Source organism: Heterodontus francisci, unplaced genomic scaffold (genome assembly GCF_036365525.1).
Source record: "Heterodontus francisci isolate sHetFra1 unplaced genomic scaffold, sHetFra1.hap1 HAP1_SCAFFOLD_377, whole genome shotgun sequence".
NCBI classification, from domain to species: Eukaryota; Metazoa; Chordata; class Chondrichthyes; order Heterodontiformes; family Heterodontidae; genus Heterodontus; species Heterodontus francisci.
This window is the reverse complement of record NW_027142041.1, coordinates 662,894-686,253: the sequence shown is the minus strand read 5'-3', so window position 1 is coordinate 686,253 and position 23,360 is coordinate 662,894. Positions and strand designations below refer to the sequence as shown.

General features: G+C 44.8%; 1 protein-coding gene across 1 annotated transcript in view; it reads right to left on the bottom strand.

The window, feature by feature from the left end:
* Positions 1-23,360, bottom strand: part of LOC137366348 (adenylate cyclase type 8-like) — a 266,926-nt gene that overhangs the window by 186,706 nt on the left and 56,860 nt on the right. The window contains exons 3-5 of the mRNA XM_068028243.1: positions 17,097-17,221; positions 15,722-15,833; positions 309-436 (exon numbers count right to left, since the gene is read on the bottom strand). Coding sequence (XP_067884344.1) covers positions 309-436; positions 15,722-15,833; positions 17,097-17,221 — 365 coding nt within the window. The remainder of the gene's footprint in view (positions 1-308; positions 437-15,721; positions 15,834-17,096; positions 17,222-23,360) is intronic.

Sequence of the window (23,360 nt, the reverse complement as noted above, 5' to 3'; positions counted from 1 at the left end):
CAGGTTCAATTGAAGCATTCAAAAGGGACTTGGACAATTATATGAAAAGGAAGAATGTGCAGGGTTATAGGGAGAAGGCAGGGGAATGGAACTGAGGGAATTGCTCTTTCAGCGAGCAGGTGTAGACATGATGGGCCGAATGGCCTCCTTCTGCACTGTAACAATTCTGTGATTCTGAGAAACAAAAGAAATTAATGATTCTTGTTTAAAACAGTACAAGTTGAGTTTCCAGTAACTGTACCAAGTCAGACATAATACAGATACCAGAGTGAAGTGGCCATGCAGTGGATGTTGATCTGCTTTCTTACCGAATTGCTCGGATCATCCCCAGGCCCAGTTCCACGCAGCAGTGGGCATGATCATCGCGTGGTTCAGGCAGTCCTGAAACAGCGTAGTAGCAGTCTCCCAGAATCTTTATTCGCAGACAGCTGTGTTCCTGTTAAGCAGAAAGGTAGAATTTATAACTCCACTATTCTGTCACCAACATGTCTATCACAAAAAGCAGCTTCTTCTTTTAATCAATCTCACTTTTTTGGTCAACTTGTGTGGGGTTTTTTCAAGAGCTGCAGGGTTTTGTCCCTTGTTAACTTAAATTATTGGAGTGTCACAAAACTAGATACAGGAGTCCTTCAGCCCAGAGAGTATCCCACAGCATATCTGACCCACCCAGTCTGTCAAAGAAAATGGAGAGATCTTTATGCACTTTCTATCCAGGCTGGTTTTAACACCCTGTTTCTGCTGGTTCTGGAAGTTCAGCAAAGGAAGTTCGAGTGGTCTGGGCCACTACCTTCCTTGCATTTCACAAACATTTCCAGGAGCCTCCGCAGAGCAGATGAGAAGCGCTCATCCCAAACAGACAAGAGCCTTTAAATTATTTATTTTTATTATTTGTTCATGGAATGTGGTCACGCCAGCAAGGCCAGCATTTATTCCCCAACCCTAATTGTCCTCGAGAAGGTGGTGGTGATCCACCTTCTTAAACTGCTGCAGTTCGTGTAGTGTAGCTACATCCACAGTGCTGTTCAGGAGGCAGTTCCAGGATTTTGGACCAGCAACAGTGAAGAAAGAGTTATATATTTCCATGTTAGGGTGGTGTGTGACTTGGAGAGAAACCTACAGGCGGTGTACCCATGTGTCTACTGCCCTTGTCTTTCTAGGAAGTTGAGGTCATGGGTTTGGAAGGTGCTGTCGAAGGAGGTTTGGTGAGTTGCTGCAGTGCATCTATAGATGGTACACACTGCTGCCACTGTGCGCTGAAGGAAGTGAATGTTTAAGACGGTGGAAGAGGTGACAATCAAGCAGGCTGCTTTGTCCTAGATGGTGTGGAACTTCTTGAGTGTTTTAGCATCTGCATTGATCCAGATAAGTGGAGACACTCACCTTGAGCCTTGTATGTGGGTGGACAGGCTTTGAGGAGTCAGGTGGTGGGCCATTCACCACAAAACACCCAGCCTCTCATGTGCTCTTATAGCTGCAGGCTTTATGCACCTGGTCCAGTTAAGTTTCTGAGCAATGGTGACCTCCGCTGTCTTAACGATGGGGGATTCGGCGATGATAATGCGGTCAGATGTCAAGGGGAGGTGGCTCGACTCTCTCTCTTGTTTGAGATGGTCATTGCCTGGCACTTGTGTAGTGCGAATGTTATTTGCCACTTATCAGTCCAAGCCTGGATGTTGTCCAGGCCTTGCTGCATGTGGGCACGGACTATTTCAGTATCTGAGGAGTTGCGAAATGAACTGAACACTCTGCAATCATCAACGAACATTCCCACTTCTGGCTTTATGATGGAGGGAAAGTCATTGATGAAGCAGCTGAAGATGGTTCGCACATCTGTTCACCTGTAAACCTGTTTGCACAGGGCGGCACAGTGGCGCAGTGGTACTGCCTGTGCAGAGTTTGCAAGTTCTCCCTGTGACCGCGTGGGTTTCTGCCGGGTGCTCTGGTTTTCTCCCACAGCCAAAGACTTGCAGGTTGATAGGTAAATTGGCCATTATAAATTGCCCACAGTGTAGGTTGTAGGAGAATTGAGGGAAGGTGGGGATGTGGTAGGGAATATGGGATTAATGTAGGATTAGTATAAATGGGTGGTTGATGGTCAGCACAGACTTGGTGGGCCGAAGGGCCTGTTTCAGTGCTGTATCACTCTATGACTCTATGGTTGGGGCTGGGACACCTCCCTGAGGAACTCCTGCAGCGATGTCCTGTAACTGAGATGAGTGGCCCTCAACAACCACAACCATCTTCCTTTGTGCTAGGTGTGACTCCAACCAGTGGAGAGCTTTCCCCAATTCCCACTGACTCCAGTTTTGCTCGGGCTCCTTGATGCCATACTCGGCCAAATGCTGCCTTGATGTCAAGGGCAGTCACTCTCACCTCACCTCTTGAGTTCAGCTCTTTTGTCCATGTTTGGACCAAGACTGTAATGACATCTGGAGTCAAGTGGCCTGGCAGAACCCAAACTGAACACAGGTGAGCAGGTTATTGATGAGTAAGTGCTGTTTGATAGATCTGTCGATGACATCTTCCATTACTTATCTGATGACTGAGAGTAGACTGATGGGACGGTAATTGGCCGGGTTGGATTTGTCCTGCTTTTTGTGTACAGGACATACCTGGCAATTTTCCACATTGTTGGGTAGATGCCAGTGTTGGAGCTGTACTGGAACAGCTTGGCTCGGGGCGTGGCTAGTTCTGGAGCATATGTTTGCAATGTGTGTGCGTGTATGTGGGGTGGGGTGGGGAGGTAAAGCGAACATAAGAACATAACAAATCAGAGCAGGAGTAGACCTTATAGCCCTCACCTACTCTGCCATTCAATACAATTGTGATTGATCATCTGCCTCAACTCCACTTTCCTGCCTGCTCCCCAAATATCTGCCTATCTCAACAAAGAAGCACCCACAATCCTCTAGGATAGAGAATTTCAAAGGTTCGCAAGCCTCAGATGTTTATCTGTTAATTGTGTATCAATTGTTTGATTATATGTAGGTGGAGGGTGTTAATTGGGGTCTTACTTCAGCACTTATAAGCGAACACTGACTGAGACTGGTGGAGGGTTTTCAGTGAGGAGCTACATGTTTGTAATCCTTTTATTCTGCACAATAAATGTGAAACTGAGTAAATATAGGCTCCAGCATTATCCTTCCATAACAAGCTTTCTGGAATTTGGCATTTGAGTGAAGAAGTTTCTCCTCAAAGTCCTCAATGATCTATCTCTTACCCTGAGGCTGTGCCCCTTTTTTCTCGATTCCCCAGCCAGGGGAAACAACCTCTCAGTGTCTACCCTGTCAAACCCTTTCAGAATCTTGTACATTTCAATGAGATCACCTCTCATTCTACTAAACTCCAAACAGAATAGGCCCAATTTAACTGGCCTTTCATCACTGGACAACACTCCATCCCAGGAACCAATCCAGTGAACCTTCGCTGTACTACCTCCAAGGCAAGTATATCCTTCCTTAAATATGGAGAGAAAAACTGTGCACAGTATTGCAGGTATGGTCTCACCAAAGCCTTATAAAACCATAGCAAAACTTCCTTATTCTTGTACTCCAATCCCCTTGCAATAAAGGCTAACATTTGTCTTCCTAATTGCTCGCTGTACACACATGCTAATTTTCTGTATTAATTGTAAGAGTACATTGAAGTCTCTTTGAACATCAACATTTAGAACTTGCACATCTTCTAAAAAAAATTCTGATTTTCTATTCTTACTAACAAAGTGAATAACCTCACACTTCCCCACATTAAACTCCATCTTCCACCTTGTTGCCCACTCACTTAACCTGTCTCTTTCTATCTCTTTGTGTCCTCCTCCCAGCTTACATTCCCACGTAACTTTGTATTGTCAACAAACAGGGATACATTACTCTCAGTCTCTTCGTCTAAGACATTAATATAAATTGTAAGCAGTTGAGACCCCAGCACCGATCCTAGTGGCACTCACAAACACAAGAACTAAGAGCAGGAGTAGACCATATGGCCCATCGAGTCTGCTTTGCCATTCAATACGATCATGGCTGATCTTAGGCTTCACTCCACTTTCCTGCCAGCTGCCCTATCCCTTGATTCCCTGAGAGACCAAAAAACTGTATCCCAACTTAAATACATTTAACGATGGAGAATCCACAACCCTCTGGGGTAGAGAATTCCAAAGATTCACAACCCTTTGAGTGAAGTAATTTCTCTTCATCTCAGTCCTAAATGATTGGCCCCTTATCCTGAGACTGTGTCTCTGTGTTTTAATTTCCCTGACCAGCAGAAACAATCTCTCAGTGTCTACCCTATTCAGCCCCTTCAGAATCTTCTGTGTTTCAATGAGATTGCCTCATTCTTCTAAATTCCAGAGAATATAGGTCCAATTTACTCAGCCTCTCATCCAAGGGACCAATTTAGTAAACCTTCGCTATACTGTCTCCAATGCAAGTATATCTTTTCTTAAAAGTGGAAACCAAAACTGCACACAGTATTCCAGATGTGGTCTCACCAAAACCCTGTACAATTGTAGCAAGGCTTTTTCATTCATGTTCTCTAATCTCGTTTCAAGAAAGGCCAACATGCCATTTGCCTTCCTAATTGCTTGCTGTACCTGCTAACCTTCTGCGTTCCTTGTACTAGCACACCCAAGTCTCTTTGAACAGCAGCACTTACAAGTTTCACACCTTTTAAAAACTTTTCTGGTTTTCTATTCTTACGACCAAAGTGAATAACTTCACACTTCCCTACATTATACTCCATCTGCCAACTAGTTGCCATCTAGGGCGGCACAGTGGCGCAGTGGTTAGCACCGCAGCCTCACAGCTCCAGCGACCCGGGTTCAATTCTGGGTACTGCCTGTGTGGAGTTTGCAAGTTCTCCCTGTGTCTGCGTGGGTTTCCTCCGGGTGCTCCGGTTTCCTCCCACCACCAAAAGACTTGCAGGTTAATAGGTAAATTGGCCATTATAAATTGCCCCTAGTATAGATAGGTGGTAGGGGAATATAGGGACAGGTGGGGATGTGGTAGGAATATGGGATTAGTATAAATGGGAGGTTGAAGGTCGGCACAAACTCGGTGGGCCGAAGGGCCTGTTTCAGTGCTGTATCTCTAAATTATAAATAAATAAACTCACTTAACCTGTCTACATTTCTTTGAAGCCTCTCTGCATCCTCCCCACAGCTTACCTTTCCACCTATTTTTGTATCATCATAAAACTTAGATACATTATTCTCTGTCTCTTCATCTAAGTCATTAATATAAATTGTAAATAGCTGAGGTCGCAGCACTGATCCTTGCAGCACTCCACTATTCACTGCCTGCCAACTTGAAAATGCTCTGTTTATACCCACTCTTTGTTTCCTGTCCATTAACCAATCCTCTATCCACGCTAATATGAGCCTTTATCTTGCCTATTTGTGTGGCACCTTATTGAATGCCTTTTGGAAATCCAGGAAAACTACATCGACTGATTTCCCTTTATCTACCCTACTCGTTACATCCTCAAAAAACTCTAATAAATTTGTCAAACAGGATTTCCCTTTAATAAAACCATGTTGACTTGTTCCAATCATACTGTGTTTTTCTAAGTGCATTGTTAAGAATTCCTTAATAACAGATTCCAGCATTTTCCCAAATACTGACGTTAGGCTAACTGGCCTGCAGTTCCGCTTCTCTCTCCTTTCTTGAAAAGCGGTGTAACATTTGCCAACTTCCAAACTGAAGGGATGTTCCCGAATCGAAGGAATTTTGGAAAATTATAGCCAATGCATCCACTATCTCTGCAGCTATTGCTTTTAGAACCCGAGGGTGTAGGCCATCAGGTCCCGGGGATTTGTCAGATTTTAGTCCCTTAAGTTTCTCCAACAATTTTTTATTTATTTATTTATTTTTATTTAGAGATACAGCACTGAAACAGGCCCTTCGGCCCACCGAGTCTATGCTGACCATCAACCACCCATTTTTACTAATCCTACACTAATCCCATATTCCTACCATATCCCCACCTGTCCCTATATTTCCCTACCACCTACCTATACTAGGGGCAATTTATAATGGCCAATTTACCCATCAACCTGATATTAATTTCCTCACTCTACTGATATTAATTTCCTCACTCTTATTAGCCCCTCGGTTACCATTTATTTCTGGTATAAAACTTGTGAATTCTACTGTGAAGCCAGACACAAAATATTTGTTCAATGCCTCTGCCATTTCCTCATTCCCCATGATAATTTCTCCCGTCTCTGCTCCTAAGGGGCCAACATTTACTTTCGCTACTCTCTTACTTGTTATATACCTATAAAAGCTCTTACAATCTGTCTTTATATTACTGTTTAGTTTACTCTCATTTTTTTTCCTTTTTTACCAACTTTTTGGTGGCCCTTTGCTGGTTTCTAAAACATTCCCAATCTTCAGACGTGTTACTCTTTTTTGCAACATCGTAAGCATCTTCTTTAATCTAATAATATCCTTAAATTCCTGACTGAGCCAGGTGTGGTTCTTTCTTGCTGAGTTTTTTGTTTTTCAGTGGAATGTATTTTTATTGAACATTTTGAACTGTTTCTTTAAAGGTTTCCCACTGTCTATTTACCCAATTTACCTTGGTCAGTTCTCCCCCATGCCTACGTAATTGGCTTTATGTTTAAGATTCATGTTTGTGATTAAATAACTTAAATAAGGGGAATTATGAGGGCATGAAAAAAGAGCTAGCTAAAATGAACTGGCAAATTAGGTTAAGGGATAAGTCAATAGAGATGCAGTGGCAGACATTTAAGGGGATATTTCAGAATACACAGATACATTCCAACGAGAAAGAAAAATTTCAAGGGGTGGACCCGCCATCCGTGGTTAACTAGAATAGTATCAAACTTAAAGAAAAAGCATATAATTACGCAAAGATAGGTGGCAAGTCAGAAGATTGGACAGAATATAAAAAAAGCAAAGAATGACAAATAGATTGATAAGGAGGAAAAAATTAGAGTATGAGAGAAATCTAGCTAGAAATAGAAAAACAGATAGTAAGAGTTTCTATAGATATTTAAAAAAGAAGAGTTCACAAAGTGAGTGTTGGTCCTGTAGAAAGTGTGTCTGGGGAATTAATAAGGGAAAATAAGGAGATAGCAGATGAATTGAACAGGTATTTTGCATCAGTCTTCACTAGACAAGAGACAAGTAACATTCCAGAAAAATCAGGAAATGGAAGGGAGGGAGGAACTCAAGATAATTACAATCACCAGGGAAGTGGTACTGAGCAAATTGTGGGAGCTGTGGGCTGACAAGTCCCCAGGTCCTGATGGATTTCAAACTAGGGTCTTAAAAGAAGTGGCTAGTGAGATGCATTGGTGTTAATTTTCCAAAATTCCCTAGATTCAGGAAGGTTCCATTAGATTGGAAAATAGCCAACATAACTCCTTTAGTCAAAAAGGGAGGGAGACAGAAAGCAGTAAACTTTTTTTTATTCATTCATGGGATGTGGGCGTCGCTGGCCAGACCAGCATTTATTGCCCATCCCTAATTGCCCTTGAGAAGGTGGTGGTGAGCTGCCTTCTTGAACCACTGCAGTCCATGTGAGGTAGGTACACCCTCAGTGCTGTTAGGAAGGGAGTTCCAGGATTTTGACATAGTGACAATGAAGGAACGGCGAAATAGTTCCAAATCAGGATGGTGTGTGACTTGGAGGGGAGCTTGCAGGTGGTGGTGTTCCCATGCATTTGCTGCCCTTGTCCTTCTAGTTGGTAGAGGTCGTGGGTTTGGAAGGTGCTGTCTCAGAAGCCTTGGTGCGTTGCTGCAGTGCATCTTGTAGATGGTACACACTGCTACCACTGTGCATCGGTGGTGGAGGGAGTGAATGTTTGTGGATGGGGTGCCAATCAAGCAGGCTGCTTTGTCCTGGATGGTGTCGAGCTTCGTGAGTGTTGTTGGAGCTGCACCCATCCAGGCAAGTGGACAGTATTCCATCACACTCCATTTTTGCTAGGGTTCCTTGATGCCATACTCAGTCAAATTCCGCCTTGATGTCAAGGGCAGTCACTCTCACCTCACCTCTTGAGTTCAGCTCTTTTGTCCATGTTCGAACCATTAATAAGGTAATAAGGTCAGGAGCTGAGTGGCCCCGGCGGAACCCAAACTGAGTGTCACTGAGCAGGTTATTGCGAAGCAAGTGCCATTTGATGGCACTGTCGACGGCATCTTCCATCACTTTACTGATGATAGAGAGTAGACTGATGGGGCAGTAACTGACCGGGTTGGATTTGTCCTGCTTTTTGTGTACAGGACATACCTGGGCAATTTTCCACATTGCCGGGTAGATGCCAGTGCTGTAGCTGTACTGGAACATCTCAGCTAGGGACTCCCCAAGTTCTGGAGCATAGGTTCTCAGTACTATTACCGGAATATTGTCAGGGCCCATAGCCTTAGCAGTATCCAGTGCCTTCAGTCGTTTCAGTCGTGGCACCTTATCGAATGCCTTTTGGAAATCTAAATATATTTTATCTACTGGTTCCCCTTTATCTAGTTACATCCTGAAAAATTGCTAATACATTGGGCAAACATGATTTCCCTTTCAAAAAACCATGTTGACTTTGATCATACTATGATTTTCAAAGTGCATTTTTAAGTCTTCCTTAATAATAGTAAGATGATATTAGTACAGGGCACACATTCAAAATTTGCAGATGACACAAAGCTTAGAAGTACTGTGAACTATGAGAAGAATAGTGAGAAACTTCAAGAGGACACAGGCAGGTTGGTGGAATGGGCAAACAAGTGGCAGATTAAATTTAATGCAGAGAAATGTGAGGTGATATATTTTGATAGGAATAATGAGGAAAGGCAATATAAAATGAAGGGAACAATTCTAAAGGGGGTGCAGGAACAGAGAAACCTGGAGGTATATGTGCACATATTATTGAAGGTAGCAGGGCAGGTTGAGAAAGCATATGGATCCTGGGCTTTCTCAATAGAGGCATACAGTACAAAAGCAAAGAAGCTATGATGAACCTTTATAAAACGCTCAACTGGAGTATTGTGTCCAATTCTGGGCACCATACCTTTGAAAAGATGTGAAGGCATTGGAGAGGGTGCAGAAAAGATTGACAATCATGGTTCCAGGGATGAGGAAATATAGCTACAAGGACAGATTGGACAATTTGGGGCTGTTCTCCTGAGAGAAGGATGAAAGGAGATTTGATAGAAATGTTCAAAGTAATGAGAGGTCTGGACAGATTAGAGGGAAATAAACTATTTCCTTTGCCAGATGGGTCGAGAACCATAGGACACCAATTTAAGGTAATTGGCAAAAGAACCAAAGGCAACATCAGAAAAAATATATATTTGTGCAGCAACTGTTTAGGCAGTTCAGTGAGTGTTTAGGATCTGGAATGCACTGTCCGACAGTGTGGTGGAGGCAGGTTCAGTGAGTGTTTAGGATCTGGAATGCACTGTCTGAGAGTGTGGTGGAGGCAGGTTCAGTGTGTGTTTAGGATCTGGAATGCACTGTCTGAGAGTGTGGTGGAGGCAGGTTCAGTGAGTGTTTAGGATCTGGAATGCACTGTCTGAGAGTGTGGTGGAGGCAGGTTCAGTGAGTGTTTAGGATCTGGAATGCACTGTCTGAGAGTGTGGTGGAGGCAGGTTCAGTGAGTGTTTAGGATCAGGAATGCACTGTCTGAGAGTGTGGTGCAGGCAGGTTCAGTGAGTGTTTAGGATCAGGAATGCACTGTCTGAGAGTGTGGTGGAGGCAGGTTCAGTGAGTGTTTAGGATCAGGAATGCACTGTCTGAGAGTGTGGTGGAGGCAGGTTCAGTGAGTGTTTTGGATCTGGAATGCACTGTCTGAGAGTGTGGTGGAGGCAGGTTCAGTGAGTGTTTAGGATCTGGAATGCACTGTCTGTGAGTGTGGTGGAGGCAGGTTCAGTGAGTGTTTAGGATCAGGAATGCACTGTCTGAGAGTGTGGTGGAGGCAGGTTCAGTGAGTGTTTAGGATCAGGAATGCACTGTCTGAGAGTGTGGTGCAGGCAGGTTCAGTGAGTGTTTAGGATCAGGAATGCACTGTCTGAGAGTGTGGTGGAGGCAGGTTCAGTGAGTGTTTAGGATCAGGAATGCACTGTCTGAGAGTGTGGTGGAGGCAGGTTCAGTGAGTGTTTTGGATCTGGAATGCACTGTCTGAGAGTGTGGTGGAGGCAGGTTCAGTGAGTGTTTAGGATCTGGAATGCACTGTCTGTGAGTGTGGTGGAGGCAGGTTCAGTGAGTGTTTTGGATCTGGAATGCACTGTCTGAGAGTGTGGAGGAGGCAGGTTCAGTGAGTGTTTAGGATCTGGAATGCACTGTCTGAGAGTGTGGTGGAGGCAGGTTCAGTGAGTGTTTAGGATCTGGAATGCACTGACTGAGAGTGTGGTGGAGGCAGGTTCAGTGAGTGTTTAGGATCTGGAATGCACTGTCTGAGAGTGTGGTGGAGGCAGGTTCAGTGAGTGTTTCGGATCTAGAATGCACTGTCTGAGAGTGTGGTGGAGGCAGGTTCAGTGAGTGTTTCGGATCTAGAATGCACTGTCTGAGAGTGCGGTGGAGGCAGGTTCAATCGAGGCTTTCAAAACGGAATTGGATCAGCAACTGAAGTTTCAAAAATGTGCAGGGTTATGGGAAAAGGACAGGGGAGTGGGACCAGCTGAAATGTTCTTAGAATCACAGATTTGTTGGAGTGCAGAAGGAGGCCATTCCTCCCATCATGTCTGCACCGGCTCTCCAAATCAGCAATTCCCTCAGTCCCATTCCCCCGCATTCTCCCTGCAACCCTGCACATTCTTCCTTTCCATAGAACTGTCTAATTCCCTTCTGAATGCTTCAATTGAACCTGCCTCCACCAATCTCTCAGCAGCACTTTCCAGACCTTAACCACTCGCTGCATTAAAAAGTTTTTCCTCATGTCACTTTTGCTTCTTTTGCCAAATACTTTAAATCTGTGCCCTCTTGTTCTCGATCTTTTCACAAGTGGGAACAGTTTCTCTCCATCTTCTCTGTCCAGACCCCTCATGATTTTGAATACCTCTATCAGATCTCCTCTCAGCCTTCTCTTCTCCAAGGAAAACAGTCCTAACTTCTCCAATCTATCTTCATATCTGAAGTTCCTCAACCCTGGAATAATTCTCATGAATTTGTTCTGCACCCTAACACCTTCACATCCTTCCTAAAGTGCGGTGCCCAGAACTGGACGCAATATTCCAGCTGAGGCCAAACCAGTGTCTTCTACAAGTTCAACATAACCTCCTTCCTATGTACTCTATGCCCCTATTAATAAAGCCCAGGATATTGTATGCTTTATTAACCGCTCTCTCAACCTGCCCTGCCACCTTCAATAACTTATGCACATATACACCCAGGTCCCTCTGCTCCTGCACCCCCTTTAGAATTGTACCCTTTATTATATATTGTCTCTCCATGTTCTTCCTACCAAATGGATCACTTCACATTTCTCCGCATTGAACTTCATCTGCCACCTGTCTGCCCATTCCACCAACTTGTCTATATCCTTTTGGAGTTCTACACTATCCTCCTCACAGTTCACAATGATTGCAAGTTTCGTATCATCTGTAAACTTTGAAATTGTGCCCTGTACACCAAGGTCTAGGTCATTAATATATATAAGGAAAAGCAAGGGTCCCAACACTGATTCCTGGGGAACTCCACTACAAACCTTCCTCCAGCCCGAAAAACATCCTTTAGCCACCACTCTTTGTTTCCTGTCACTCAGCCAATTTCATATCCAAGTTGCTTCCGTCCCTTTTATTCCAAGAGCTATAACTTTGCTCACAAGTCTGTTGTGTGGCATTGTATCAAATGTCTTTTGAAAGCAGAGAGCTCACACAGACTCAATGGGCCGAATTGCCTCTTTCTGTGTTGCAACCATTCTATGACTCTCCAGAAGATTCCAGCATCTTTTCAATGACTGATATCAGGCTAACTGGCCTGTAGTTCCCAGTTTTCTCTCTCCCTCCTTTCTTGAAAAGTGGTGTTTAATTTGCTAACTTCCAAACCGCTGGGACCATTCTACAATCCAGGGAATTTTTGAAACCCACAACCAGAGCATCCACAATCCCTGAAGTGACCCATTTTAGAAACCGAGGATGTAGGCCGTCAGGTACTGGGGATTTGTCCACTTTTAAGTCCCTTACGTTTATCTAATACTTTTTCGCTACTGATATTAATTACCTCAAGTTCCTCACCCTTAACAGCCCCTTCGTTACCCTCTATTTCTGTTAGATAATTTGTGTCTTCTACGGTGAAGACAGATACAAAACATTTGTTCAACATCTCTGCCATTTCCTCATTCTCCATTATAATTTCTCCTGTCTCGGCCTCTAAGGGACCAATGTTTACTTTAGCTACTCTCCTCCTTTGTCTCTACTTGTAAAAGCTCTTACAATCTGCTTTTATATTCCTGGCTAGTTTATTCTCATTCTATCTTTTCCCTCATCAACTTCTTGGTCACCTTTTGCTGGTTTCCAAAACTCTCCCATTCCTCAGGCTTACAACATTATTTCACGATAGTATTCATTATATCATAAGCAACTCTGAAATAATCAAGAGTGCCAAGCCTGCTATACTGTCAGCACTACATAAACTGCTATGCCTGTGCTGGGACGAGGGAGCAGTACCCCAGGACATGCGCGATGCCAATATCATCACCCTCTATAAAAACAAAGGTGACCGCGGTGACTGCAACAACTACCGTGGAATCTCCCTACTCAGCATAGTGGGGAAAGTCTTTGCTCGAGTCGCTCTGAACAGGCTCCAGAAGCTGGCCGAGCGCGCCTTCCCTGAGGCACAGTGTGGCTTTCGTGCAGAGAGATCGACCGTTGACATGCTGTTCTCCCTTCGTGAACAACAGATGCCCCTCAACATTGCTTTCATTGATCTCACCAAAGCCTTTGACCTCGTCAGCAGATGTGGTCTCTTCAGACTACTAGAAAAGATTGGATGCCCACCAAAGCTACTCAGTATCATCACCTCATTCCATGACAATATGAAAGGCACAATTCAACATGGTGGCTCCTCATCAGAGCCCTTTCCTATCCTGAGTGGTATGAAACAGGGCTGTGTTCTCGCACCCACACTTTTTGGGATTTTCTTCTCCCTGCTGCTTTCACATGCGTTCAAGTCCTCAGAAGAAGGAATTTTCCTCCACACAAGATCAGGGGGCAGGTTGTTCAACCTTGCCCGTCTAAGAGCGAAATCCAAAGTACGGAAAGTCCTCATCAGAGAACTCCTCTTTGCTGACGATGCTGCTTTAACATCTCACACTGAAGAGTGTCTGCAGAGTCTCATCGACAGGTTTGCGGCTGCCTGCAATGAATTTGGCCTAACCATCAGCCTCAAGAAAACGAACATCATGGGGCAGGATGTCAGAAATGCTCCATCCATCAATATTGGCGACCACGCTCTGGAACTGGTTCAAGAGTTCACCTACCTAGGCTCAACTATCACCAGTAACCTGTCTCTTGTTGCAGAAATCAACAAGCGCATGGGAAAGGCTTCCGCTCCTATGTCCAGACTGGCCAAGAGAGTGTGGGAAAATGGCGCACTGACACGGAACACAAAAGTCCGAGTGTATCAGGCCTGTGTCCTCAGTACCTTGCTCTATGGCAGCGAGGCCTGGACAATGTATGCCAGCCAAGAGCGACATCTCAATTCATTCCATCTTCGCTGCCTCCGGAGAATACTTGGCATCAGGTGGCAGGACTATATCTCCAACACAGAAGTCCTCGAGGCGGCCAACATCCCCAGCTTGTACACACTACTGAGTCAGCGGCGCTTGAGATGGCTTGGCCATGTGAGCCGCATGGAAGATGGCAGGATCCCCAAAGACACATTGTACAGCGAGCTCGCCACTGGTATCAGACCCACCGGCCGTCCATGTCTCCGCTATAAAGACGTCTGCAAACGTGACATGAAATCCTGTGACATTGATCACAAGTCGTGGGAGTCAGTTGCCAGCGTTCGCCAGAGCTGGCGGGCAGCCATAAAGGTGGGGCTAAAGTGTGGCGCGTCCAAGAGACTTAGCAGTTAGCAGGAAAAAAGACAGAGGCGCAAGGGGAGAGCCAACTGTGCAACAGCCCCGACAAACAAATTTCTCTGCAGCACCTGTGGAAGAGTCTGTCACTCTAGAATTGGCCTTTATAGCCACTCCAGGCACTGCTTCACAAACCACTGACCACCTCCAGGCGCGTATCCATTGTCTCTCGAGATAAGGAGGCCAAAGAAGAAGCAACTTTATAAGCCTTTTTTAATTTATTACTCTTAACTTCCTTCGTAAGCCACGAATGGATCCTTCTCAGAGTTTTTGTTTTTTTAAATGGAACTTTTTTTGAATATTTTGAATCATTTCTTAAAATGTTTCCCGCTGTTTATTTACCGATATACCTTTTAGTCTGGTAAACCAATCAACCTTAGCCAGCTCCCCCCACATACCCAAGTAATTTTGTTTTTTGAGTATGCCTGAAAACAGACATTTTGTCCAAGCTTTTCGTCTTGCATTCATCAGGACAATTTGCAAGAATACCAATGTAAGGGAAAGTAACAAATTTATACTGTAGGAGAAGACAGTGCTGATTGGTTGGCAAGTGGACTCTGATTGGTAGAGGCGTTGCCATGGAGAATGCACCAGCTTATGGTGACTTCCAGTTAACTGCCAAGTCTTGTTTGAAATTTAAGCCAGGCAGCTTGGCTCTGATTGGTCAAGGCATTGCCCTGAGGAATGAACCAGCAAATGGCTGTCACTTAACATCTAATGTTGGACACTGTGTTTTGTGTTTTGCAAGCACGGGCTGGTTGGGTACGGTCTGTACCTCACCCGTTGCGAACAGTGAAAGGGACATGCTGTCAGCGATTGGACAACATTTGCTAAATAATCCTCAGTGTGCTAGGAATTACAATAACAACCAATTTAAGATTGTCAGTTGGGCTCGCAGTGTGGCGCATTTGCGCGTACTAGAAGCTGCATATATTAATACACAGGGCCCTGTTCTTTGCAGACAGAAAGAACATGTACACACTTTGCATCTGTTTCAGCTAAACAAAATAAGTTCTGCACTACCAAACAACTAATTATTTTTTAAATTATTCTTTCATGGGATGTGGGTGTCACTGGCAAAGCCAGCATTTGTTGCCCATCCCTAAATTCCCTTGACAACTGAATGGCTTGTTAAGCCATTTCAGAGGGCAGATAAGAGTCCATCACTTTGGGTCAGGATGGCAGATTTCCTTCCCTAAAGATCCTGGAGATAATGTGCTTGCATTGACATATTGTGCCACTTCTTGCTAGGACTGTCCATCAATTGCCATGGAATCACAGGTGTAATCAGATCGTCCCCTTTTGTTTTCTTACTCCACCCGCATCTCCACATGAAAAACTCAGGGCCCGCTGGATGTTTTTTTGCCCAGACATCTTCCCAGAGCTTCACAGTTGAGCTTCTTTCTTTTGACGACAAAGGAAATACATACCTCCCCTTTAGAATGCCGCAAACCCTTCAAGAACCTACCTTAGCACCCAACTTCCTGCCTCCCAATCGTCAAGCTGCCTAGGTTTAACCATCCTGCTCCCCCAGGAGCCGCTGTACTTGCTCCAACCTCTCCCACTGGGACAGGAAAGCCTCCCTCCCACTTTGTTAAGTGGGGTGACCACATAGCTTCACTTTTGGCTCAATCACTGAATCACCCATCACACAGGCCCAGACGTAGAGAACAGAACTCAACTAACCTCAGCCAGATCGTCGAACTGCACAAAAAGTTCATGCAGCAAGTGGACCAACTCCTGTGCCGTCAGAACCATCGACAAGTTGGTGAAACCCTTGATATCTGCAAATAAAATGCTGAAGAACAGGTTGTTGGTTACAATGACCTTTTGAAGGTTAATTTCCCTCCACCCCCCACCACTCCCCAACCCCTGCTGCCACCTCCTACCATTCAAAAAAACATGCAGTCCTGAGTCTGTGCAGAGAATATCCCTCTGAAAGTGGGAGTAGAGGTTAATTGTTCAATTACCTGAAAGCAAATTCCATTTATCCAAACAGCACCAGTGGACAAATGACCCCAATACAGACACTGGTAGCAACCTCCAGCATCTACAGCACACTCCCTATTGAAGCAGCCAAATCATAAAAATACACAGCACAGTAGTCATAAGTCTGACACAGGTCATTCAGCCCAACCAGTTCATGTTGACCTTTACCCTCCACATGAGCAAATAGTTTCAATCATATTTACCCCTCCTGATCCCAATATCCCTTCAGCTTCCTTTTCCTAACCAGACACTGGGCCTGATGGTGTTGGTAGGATGGGGTGGCCAGACATAAATATTTATGAATCTGGGATTTTTTTTCATTTGAACAATACCTATTACAGGACAATATGATCAAGATGTGTAAAATTCTGTAAGGATGAGATGGTAGGTAGAATCAGACTGTTGCCTGTAGTTGAAGGGTCTAGAATGAGGGGCCATAGATACAAGATTAAATATAAGAATTTTAGAACAGAGGACATGAGAAACTTCTTCACACAGAGGGTTATGGGCTGTGGAATTTACTTCCAGGGTTAGTGGTTGAGGCAGAAACAATGTCAGCATTTGAGATTAGATTGGAGAGGGGGATGAAGCCGAGGTTGTTCTCCTTAGAGCAAAGAAGATTGAGGGGAGATTTGATAGAGGTGTACGAGATTATGACAGGTTTCGTTAAGGTAGACAAAGAAAAGCTGTTCCCATTAGCTGATGGTACAAGGATTAAGGAGACACAAATTTAAGGTTTGGGCAAGAGATGTGGGGGGATGTGAGGAAGCACTTTTTTCATGCAGTAAGTGGTAATGACCTGGAACTTGCTCCCGACGAGGGTGGTGGAAGTGGTGACAATGAATGATTTCAAAAGGAAATTGGATGGACACTTGCGGGAAATAAACTTGCAGGACGACAGAATTAGGGAGGGGGAATGGGACTGATGGACTGTTCTCCAGAATGCCAGCATGACTCGATGGGCCAAATGGCCTCCTCCTGTGCCTTAATGACTAACTCCTACAGACGCCTGTCTGGCCCTACTTTTAAACAGTGTTTAGCTCTATCTCAATGTTCTCCTACACACACTCACCTTACATTGTGATATTGATGAACATAGATTTTGTGGAATGCTCCGTGCTTTTCCACTGCATCAGACATATCATTAATCATCTCCAACACCATAAACCGCGGCAGCACTGAGAGAACCAACCTCTCCTGTTCAAAAAAATGACAAGATACAGAAAAGTTATTTTTAGAAGGGGACCAGGTAGAAGCACAGGAATTCATGAATGAATTTTTAAAAAAATCATTTTTCCTTCATCTTCCAGACGTAAAAATAATGCAAACAAATACTCGCAGCAAAAAAAATTTGTCCGGAATGCAATGGAAGTTGATCAGCTTCGGACAGAGAGCAGCTGGGCGTCTTAACGGAACTGATACAGTTCTGAGAATGGAGCAAAACAGCTCAAGGTTAACAAAATAGAAAGAGTACAAGAGGCTGAGGGTGCATGAAAAGGATCTGTAGAAAGATCTAGGGGGAGACACTGGCCCTTGTTGGGCACATTTAAAAACAAAATCATTGCTGTGGAGCCAGGAGGAACAAGTGTGCTCCCTCAACTCCACAACACCCCTCCCATTACCACTCCACCTGTTCGCGGGCTTTACCCTGGGCCCTGTAATAGCTCGCATTCACCCCCCCGCCCCCCCCACCCCCCCCGCAGTTCTCCTCTCTTCATCCACCTCCCCCACTTAATTCGAGACCTCTGCTTGCATGTTAAACAGTCAACATTGATGATTTTAAATAAAGCAAGCTGCCTGTGGCGACGTTCCAGGCCCCAGCTGCTCACCCAAATAATGTTAATGGGGCCTGAAGCCCAATTTAAGGCTTGCCCTGGGCCTTCTAGTTGCAGTGTGTACCCTCCATGCATGGTGGCCATTTCACACCCAGAAACTAGTATAAAGGAACCCCTGACACTTGGTCAATTGTGCAAAAATCAAATGAAATCAAACACTGAAAACAGTGCACTTTGGTAGAAAGGAATGTGCATTTTTAACAACTTGCATTTATATAGCACTTTTAAGGTAATAAAAAGTCCCATTTCATTTCACAGGAGCTTTAACATTAAGCCAAATAAAGAGATATTAGAACAGGTGACCAAAAGCTTGGTCAAAGTTGTAGGTTTTAAGGAGTGTCTTGAAGGAGGAGACAGAGAGACAGAGAGGATAAGGGAGGGAATTCCAAAGCTTAGAGCCCAGGTAGTTGAAGGCATGGCCACCAATGATGGAGCAATTGAAGCGGGGGTGTGCAAGTGACCGGAAGTGGAAAAGTGCACTGTTCTTGGAGGGCTGTAAATTGGAGAAGGGGGCAGAGACAGGAGGGATGACAGCCATGGAGGGATCAAAACACGAGAATGATAATTTTATATTTGAGGCGATGGTGCACTGGGAACCAATATCGGCCAGCAAGCACAGAGGTGCTGGGGGAACAAGACTTAGTGCGAGTTAGCATATTGACAGCAGAGTTTTGGATGACCTGAAGTTTGCAAAGGGTGGAATAAGGGAGGCTGGCCAGGAGAATATTGGAATAGTTCAGTCTGGAGGTAATAAAGGAATGAATGAGGGTTTCAGTCTCAGATGGGCTGAGGCAGGGGTGGAGACAGGTGAAACTACCAGCTACCTAGGTGGAAGTAGATAATCTTTATGATGGAAAGAATACGGAGTCAGAAGTTCAGTGTGAGGTCAAATTGGACGCCAAGATAATGTACAGAATTAATGGAAAGGAGCTCTCACAGAGACAGAGATGAACCTCGCAGTACAAAAAAAAAATCCTGAACCTGTATCACATCTCATCAATCTCATCACAGCTTTGAGCAATGCAAAGTGATTCAGAACAAATGCATGCAGTTGGAATGTCAGCCACTTTTGTCATGTAGGTGGCACAAGTTTTGTGTTATGAATTCACAGGATGTGAGCGTCACTGGTAAGCCCAGCAGTTATTGTCCATCATTAATTGCCCTTGAGAAGGTGGTGGTGAGCCGCAGTCCGTGTGGTGTCAGTACACCCACAGTGCTGTTAGGGAGTGAGTTCCAGGAATTTAACCCAGCAAAGATGAAGGAATAGCAATATAGTTCCAAGTCAGGACAGGGTGTAACTTGGAGGGGAACCTGCAGGTGGTAGTGTTCCCATGCGTTTGCTGCCCTTGTTCTTTTAAGTGATAGAGAGTGCGGGTTTGGAAGGTGCTGTCGAAGGAACCTTGGTGAGTTGCTGCAGTACATCTTGTAGATGGTACACACTGCTGCTGCTATGTGGCAGTAGTGGAGAGAGGGGATGTTTACGGTGTTCAATGGGGTGCCAATCAAGCAGGCTACTTTGTCCTGAATGGTATCGAGCTTCTTGAGTGTTGTTGGAGCTGCACCCATCCAGGCAAGTGGAGAGTATTTCATCACACTCCTGACTTGTGTCTTGTAGATGGTGGACAGGCTTTTGGGGAGTCAGGAAGTGAGTTACTCGCTGCAGAATTCCAGCCTCTGACCTGCTCTTGTAGCCACAGTATTTATATGGCTACTCCAGTTCAGTTCCTGGTCAATGGTAACCCCCAGGACGTTGATGATGGGGGATTCAGCAATGGTATGCCATTGAATGTCAAGGGAAGGTGGTTAGATTTTCTCTCTAGTTGCAGATGGTCATTGCCTGGCACTTATGTAGCGTAAATATGACTTGCCACTTATCAGCCCAAGCCTGAATGTTGTCCAGGTCTTGCTGTATGCGGTCATGGGCTGCTTCAGTCTCTGAGGAGTTGTGAATGGTGCTGAACACAGAGTAGTTATCAGCGAATATCCCCACTTCTCAGTTTATGATGGAGGGAAGGTTATTGATGAAGCAGCTGAAGATGGTTGATCCTCGGACACTACCCTGAGGAATTCATGCTGCGATGTCCTGGGGCTGAGACGTTTGGCCTCCAACAGCCACAGCCATCTTTCTTTGTGCTAGGTATGAGTTATTGAGTCATAGAGCCATTTATGGCCTAGCAGGAAGCCATTCAGCCATCGAGCTATTGAAGACATCCCAGCCCCCACAACCAATTCCCACTGACTTGAATTTTCCCAGGATTCCTTGATACCAGACTCAGTCAAAAGCTGCCTTGACGTCAACGGTCGTCACTCTCATCTCACCTCTGGAATTCAGCTTTTTTTGTCCCTGTTTGGACCAAGGCTGTGTTGAGGTCTGGAACTGGATGGTCCTGGTGGAACCCAAACTGAGTATCAGTGAGCAGGTTGTTGAGCTCTAAGTACTGCTTGATAGCACTGTCGATGACCCCTTCCATCACTTTGCTGATGATTGAAAGTAGGCTTTTGGGGAGGTAATTGGCAGAATTCGAGTAGTCCTGTTTTTTTGTAGACAGAACAAAAATTTGTTCACTATGTCATAAGAACATAAGAAATAGGAGCAGGAGTAGGCCATTTGGCTCCTCAATCCTGTTCTGCCATTCAATAAGATCATGCTGGTCTTAGATTACATCTTGGTGCAACAGTGTGACCTAAAGGATGTCCTGCATACTAGAGTCATGCCCAGCGCTGACTGTCATACAGACCACTGACTCGTTCTTTCAAAGCTGAACTTCCACTTCAAGCCTAAGCCCAAGAACAGGCCTAGAGACGACCCATTAAAGAAATTTTGAGTCAGCAACCTGCAAACCTCATCTTGCAGAGATAGATATCAAACAACCTTACAGACTAGACTGGAACATCCTGATCTCACTGCTGATTCCACTCCAGAAGAACTCTGAGAACACATCAAAGCTGCAGTACTGGATACTTCCAACGAGGCCACCAGACCCAGTCAGAGCACTTTGAAACATTTCAGTGCCAAGTGCCCAGTGCATGATACTGCCATCAATCGCATCCAACAACAGCCTGTCAAAGAAGAACTGGATGAAAGCCCAACTCCGGAGGAAACTGTGACCGCCATCAACCAGATGAAAAACAATAAAGCCCCTGGAGCCGATGGAATTCCATCCGAAGCCTTGAAGCATGTTGGCCCTGCCCTATACGCCAAGCTCCATGAGTTTTTCACCGCCTGCTGGGAACAGGGCAGGATTCCACAGAATCTTCGTGATGCCATTATCATCACCTTGTACAAAAACAAAGGAGAAAAATCAGACTGCTCCAACTACTGTGGGATCACCCTCCTTTCTATCGTTGGGAAGATCCTGGCTAGAATACTTCTGAACAGGCTTGTGCCTACCATTGCGGAAGAAAACCTCGCAGAGAGCCAGTGTGGTTTCAGAGCAAACAGAGACATCACAGACATGGTATTTGCACTCAGGCAATTACAAGAAAAGTGTCGTGAGCAAAACAAAGGCCTGTATGTCACTTTCGTAGACCTCACCAAGGCATTCGACACTGTGAGCCGAGATGGACTTTGGAAAATCCTTGTAAAACTTGGATGCCCACCCAGGTTCCTGGCCATGGGTAAGCAGTTTCATGAAAATCAGTAGACAAGTCAAGCAAAACAGCGACCTCTCGAGTCTCTTCTGAATCTCCAATGGCGTGAAGCAGGGATGTGTGCTGGCTCCGACCCTATTCACCATCTTTTTCAGCATGATGCTGCAGCAGGTAACGGAAGACCTTAAGGAGGGAGTTTACGTATGTTTCCAAACCCAGGGAGGCATTTTCAACCTTAGGTGTCTTCAGGCTCACGCAAAGACACAAGAAAACCTCATCCATGAACTTCTTATCACCGATGACTGTGCTCTCCTGGCCTACAGTCAGTCAGACCTGCAACATATAACAACACATTTTTCCAAGGCAGCACAACTCTTCGAACTAAAAATCAGTTTAAAGAAAACTGAAGTCCTGCATCAGCCTGCACCCCAAGAAGAATATAGACCACCAAGCATTGTCATCGAGGGAACCGAGCTGAATGCCGTTGTTACGACCGACCACTCCAGTCAAAGTCCCCAATCAAAATATACAATTCTGATTGTGGTGAGAGAAACGCACTGTTAATTCAATCCCGTCCCTCCACTGATCGTCTAACTTATCATCTTAAACTTTCCAAATTTAAAGAAAGACTCAGCCATCTAATAACCCCCAAATGAGGCTAACCAAACCAGGTGTCTTCAAATCAACAAATTAACTGTTTAATTAGAAAAACTAAATTCTTAAACACTATGAAGATATAAACAACATTTAAAATAGAAAAAATTACAGTCCTTGCAAATTTACACTTCCCGATGAACAATTAAAGTCCACGCGCAATCTTCCGGGGTCCGATGAGGAAAGGAAAACAGTCCAACACCCGAAGTTTCAAACTCTTCTTTCTTCCAGCGATCACCACAGTAGATCAACAACTCGCAACCATGCTCAATAGAATCAATCTGGCTTTAGAATGTTTGAGGGACAAAAGATTGTCACAGTCTAACTTCCTTCAGTTTAAATTATCAGAGGTCTCTGTTTTGGCTTGACTTTTTAGAATTTTGAGAGAGAATAATAAGTAAACAGACTAAATTCTGTTTCTTCAGTTTAAATGGGCTGAGAGCTCTTCTTTCAAGTGCTAACATGCAGCTGTCTGTCTGTTTCCTCTGTTAGAACAGGTTTTTTGCACTATAAGCCAGTTCAAAATTAAATTGTAACAAATGTATCTCTCGATGCTCAATCCGAGTGGCTGTATCCAAGGCAATGAGAATGCACCCTATGACTCAGTCTTTAGAGCTCGCTGCCTTAAAGCAGTACAGTTCTTTTTCCAGCCTTATAGGCACACCGCATTCTTCACAAAAAAATTACAGGATCATAACACCATCAAGCAATTTACTTATTTGGGAAGCGTCATCTCGTTTGATGCCACCGTAGATAAGGAAGAGGACAATAGGCTTTGAAAAGCAAACAGTACATTCGGCAGACTCTACAAATGTGTGTGGAGCAACCACAGCCTCAGAGCACAGACCAAACTCAAAGTGTACAAAGCCATAGTCCTCATCACCCTTCTGTATGGCGCCGAGTCATGGGTCCTATACCGCCATCATGGACGCCTTTTACAGTGCTTCCATCAGCGCGCCTGCACAGCATCCTCAAGATTCACTGGCAGGACCGCATCACAAACATTCATGTCCTGGAAACAGCCAACATCACCAGCATTGAGACAGCCTCCTGCAAAGCCAACTGTGTTGGGTGGGTCACGTTGCCTGTATGGACAACAGTCTCCTGACGAAGATCGTGTTGTATGGAGAGCTGACCACAGATAAAAGAAACAGAGGGGCCCCACACAAATGTTTCAAGGACTCCCTGAAGAAGCCCCTCTCTGTGTGCCACATCAACCATTGCCAGTGGGAAGCGCAGATCGTGATGCCTGGAGA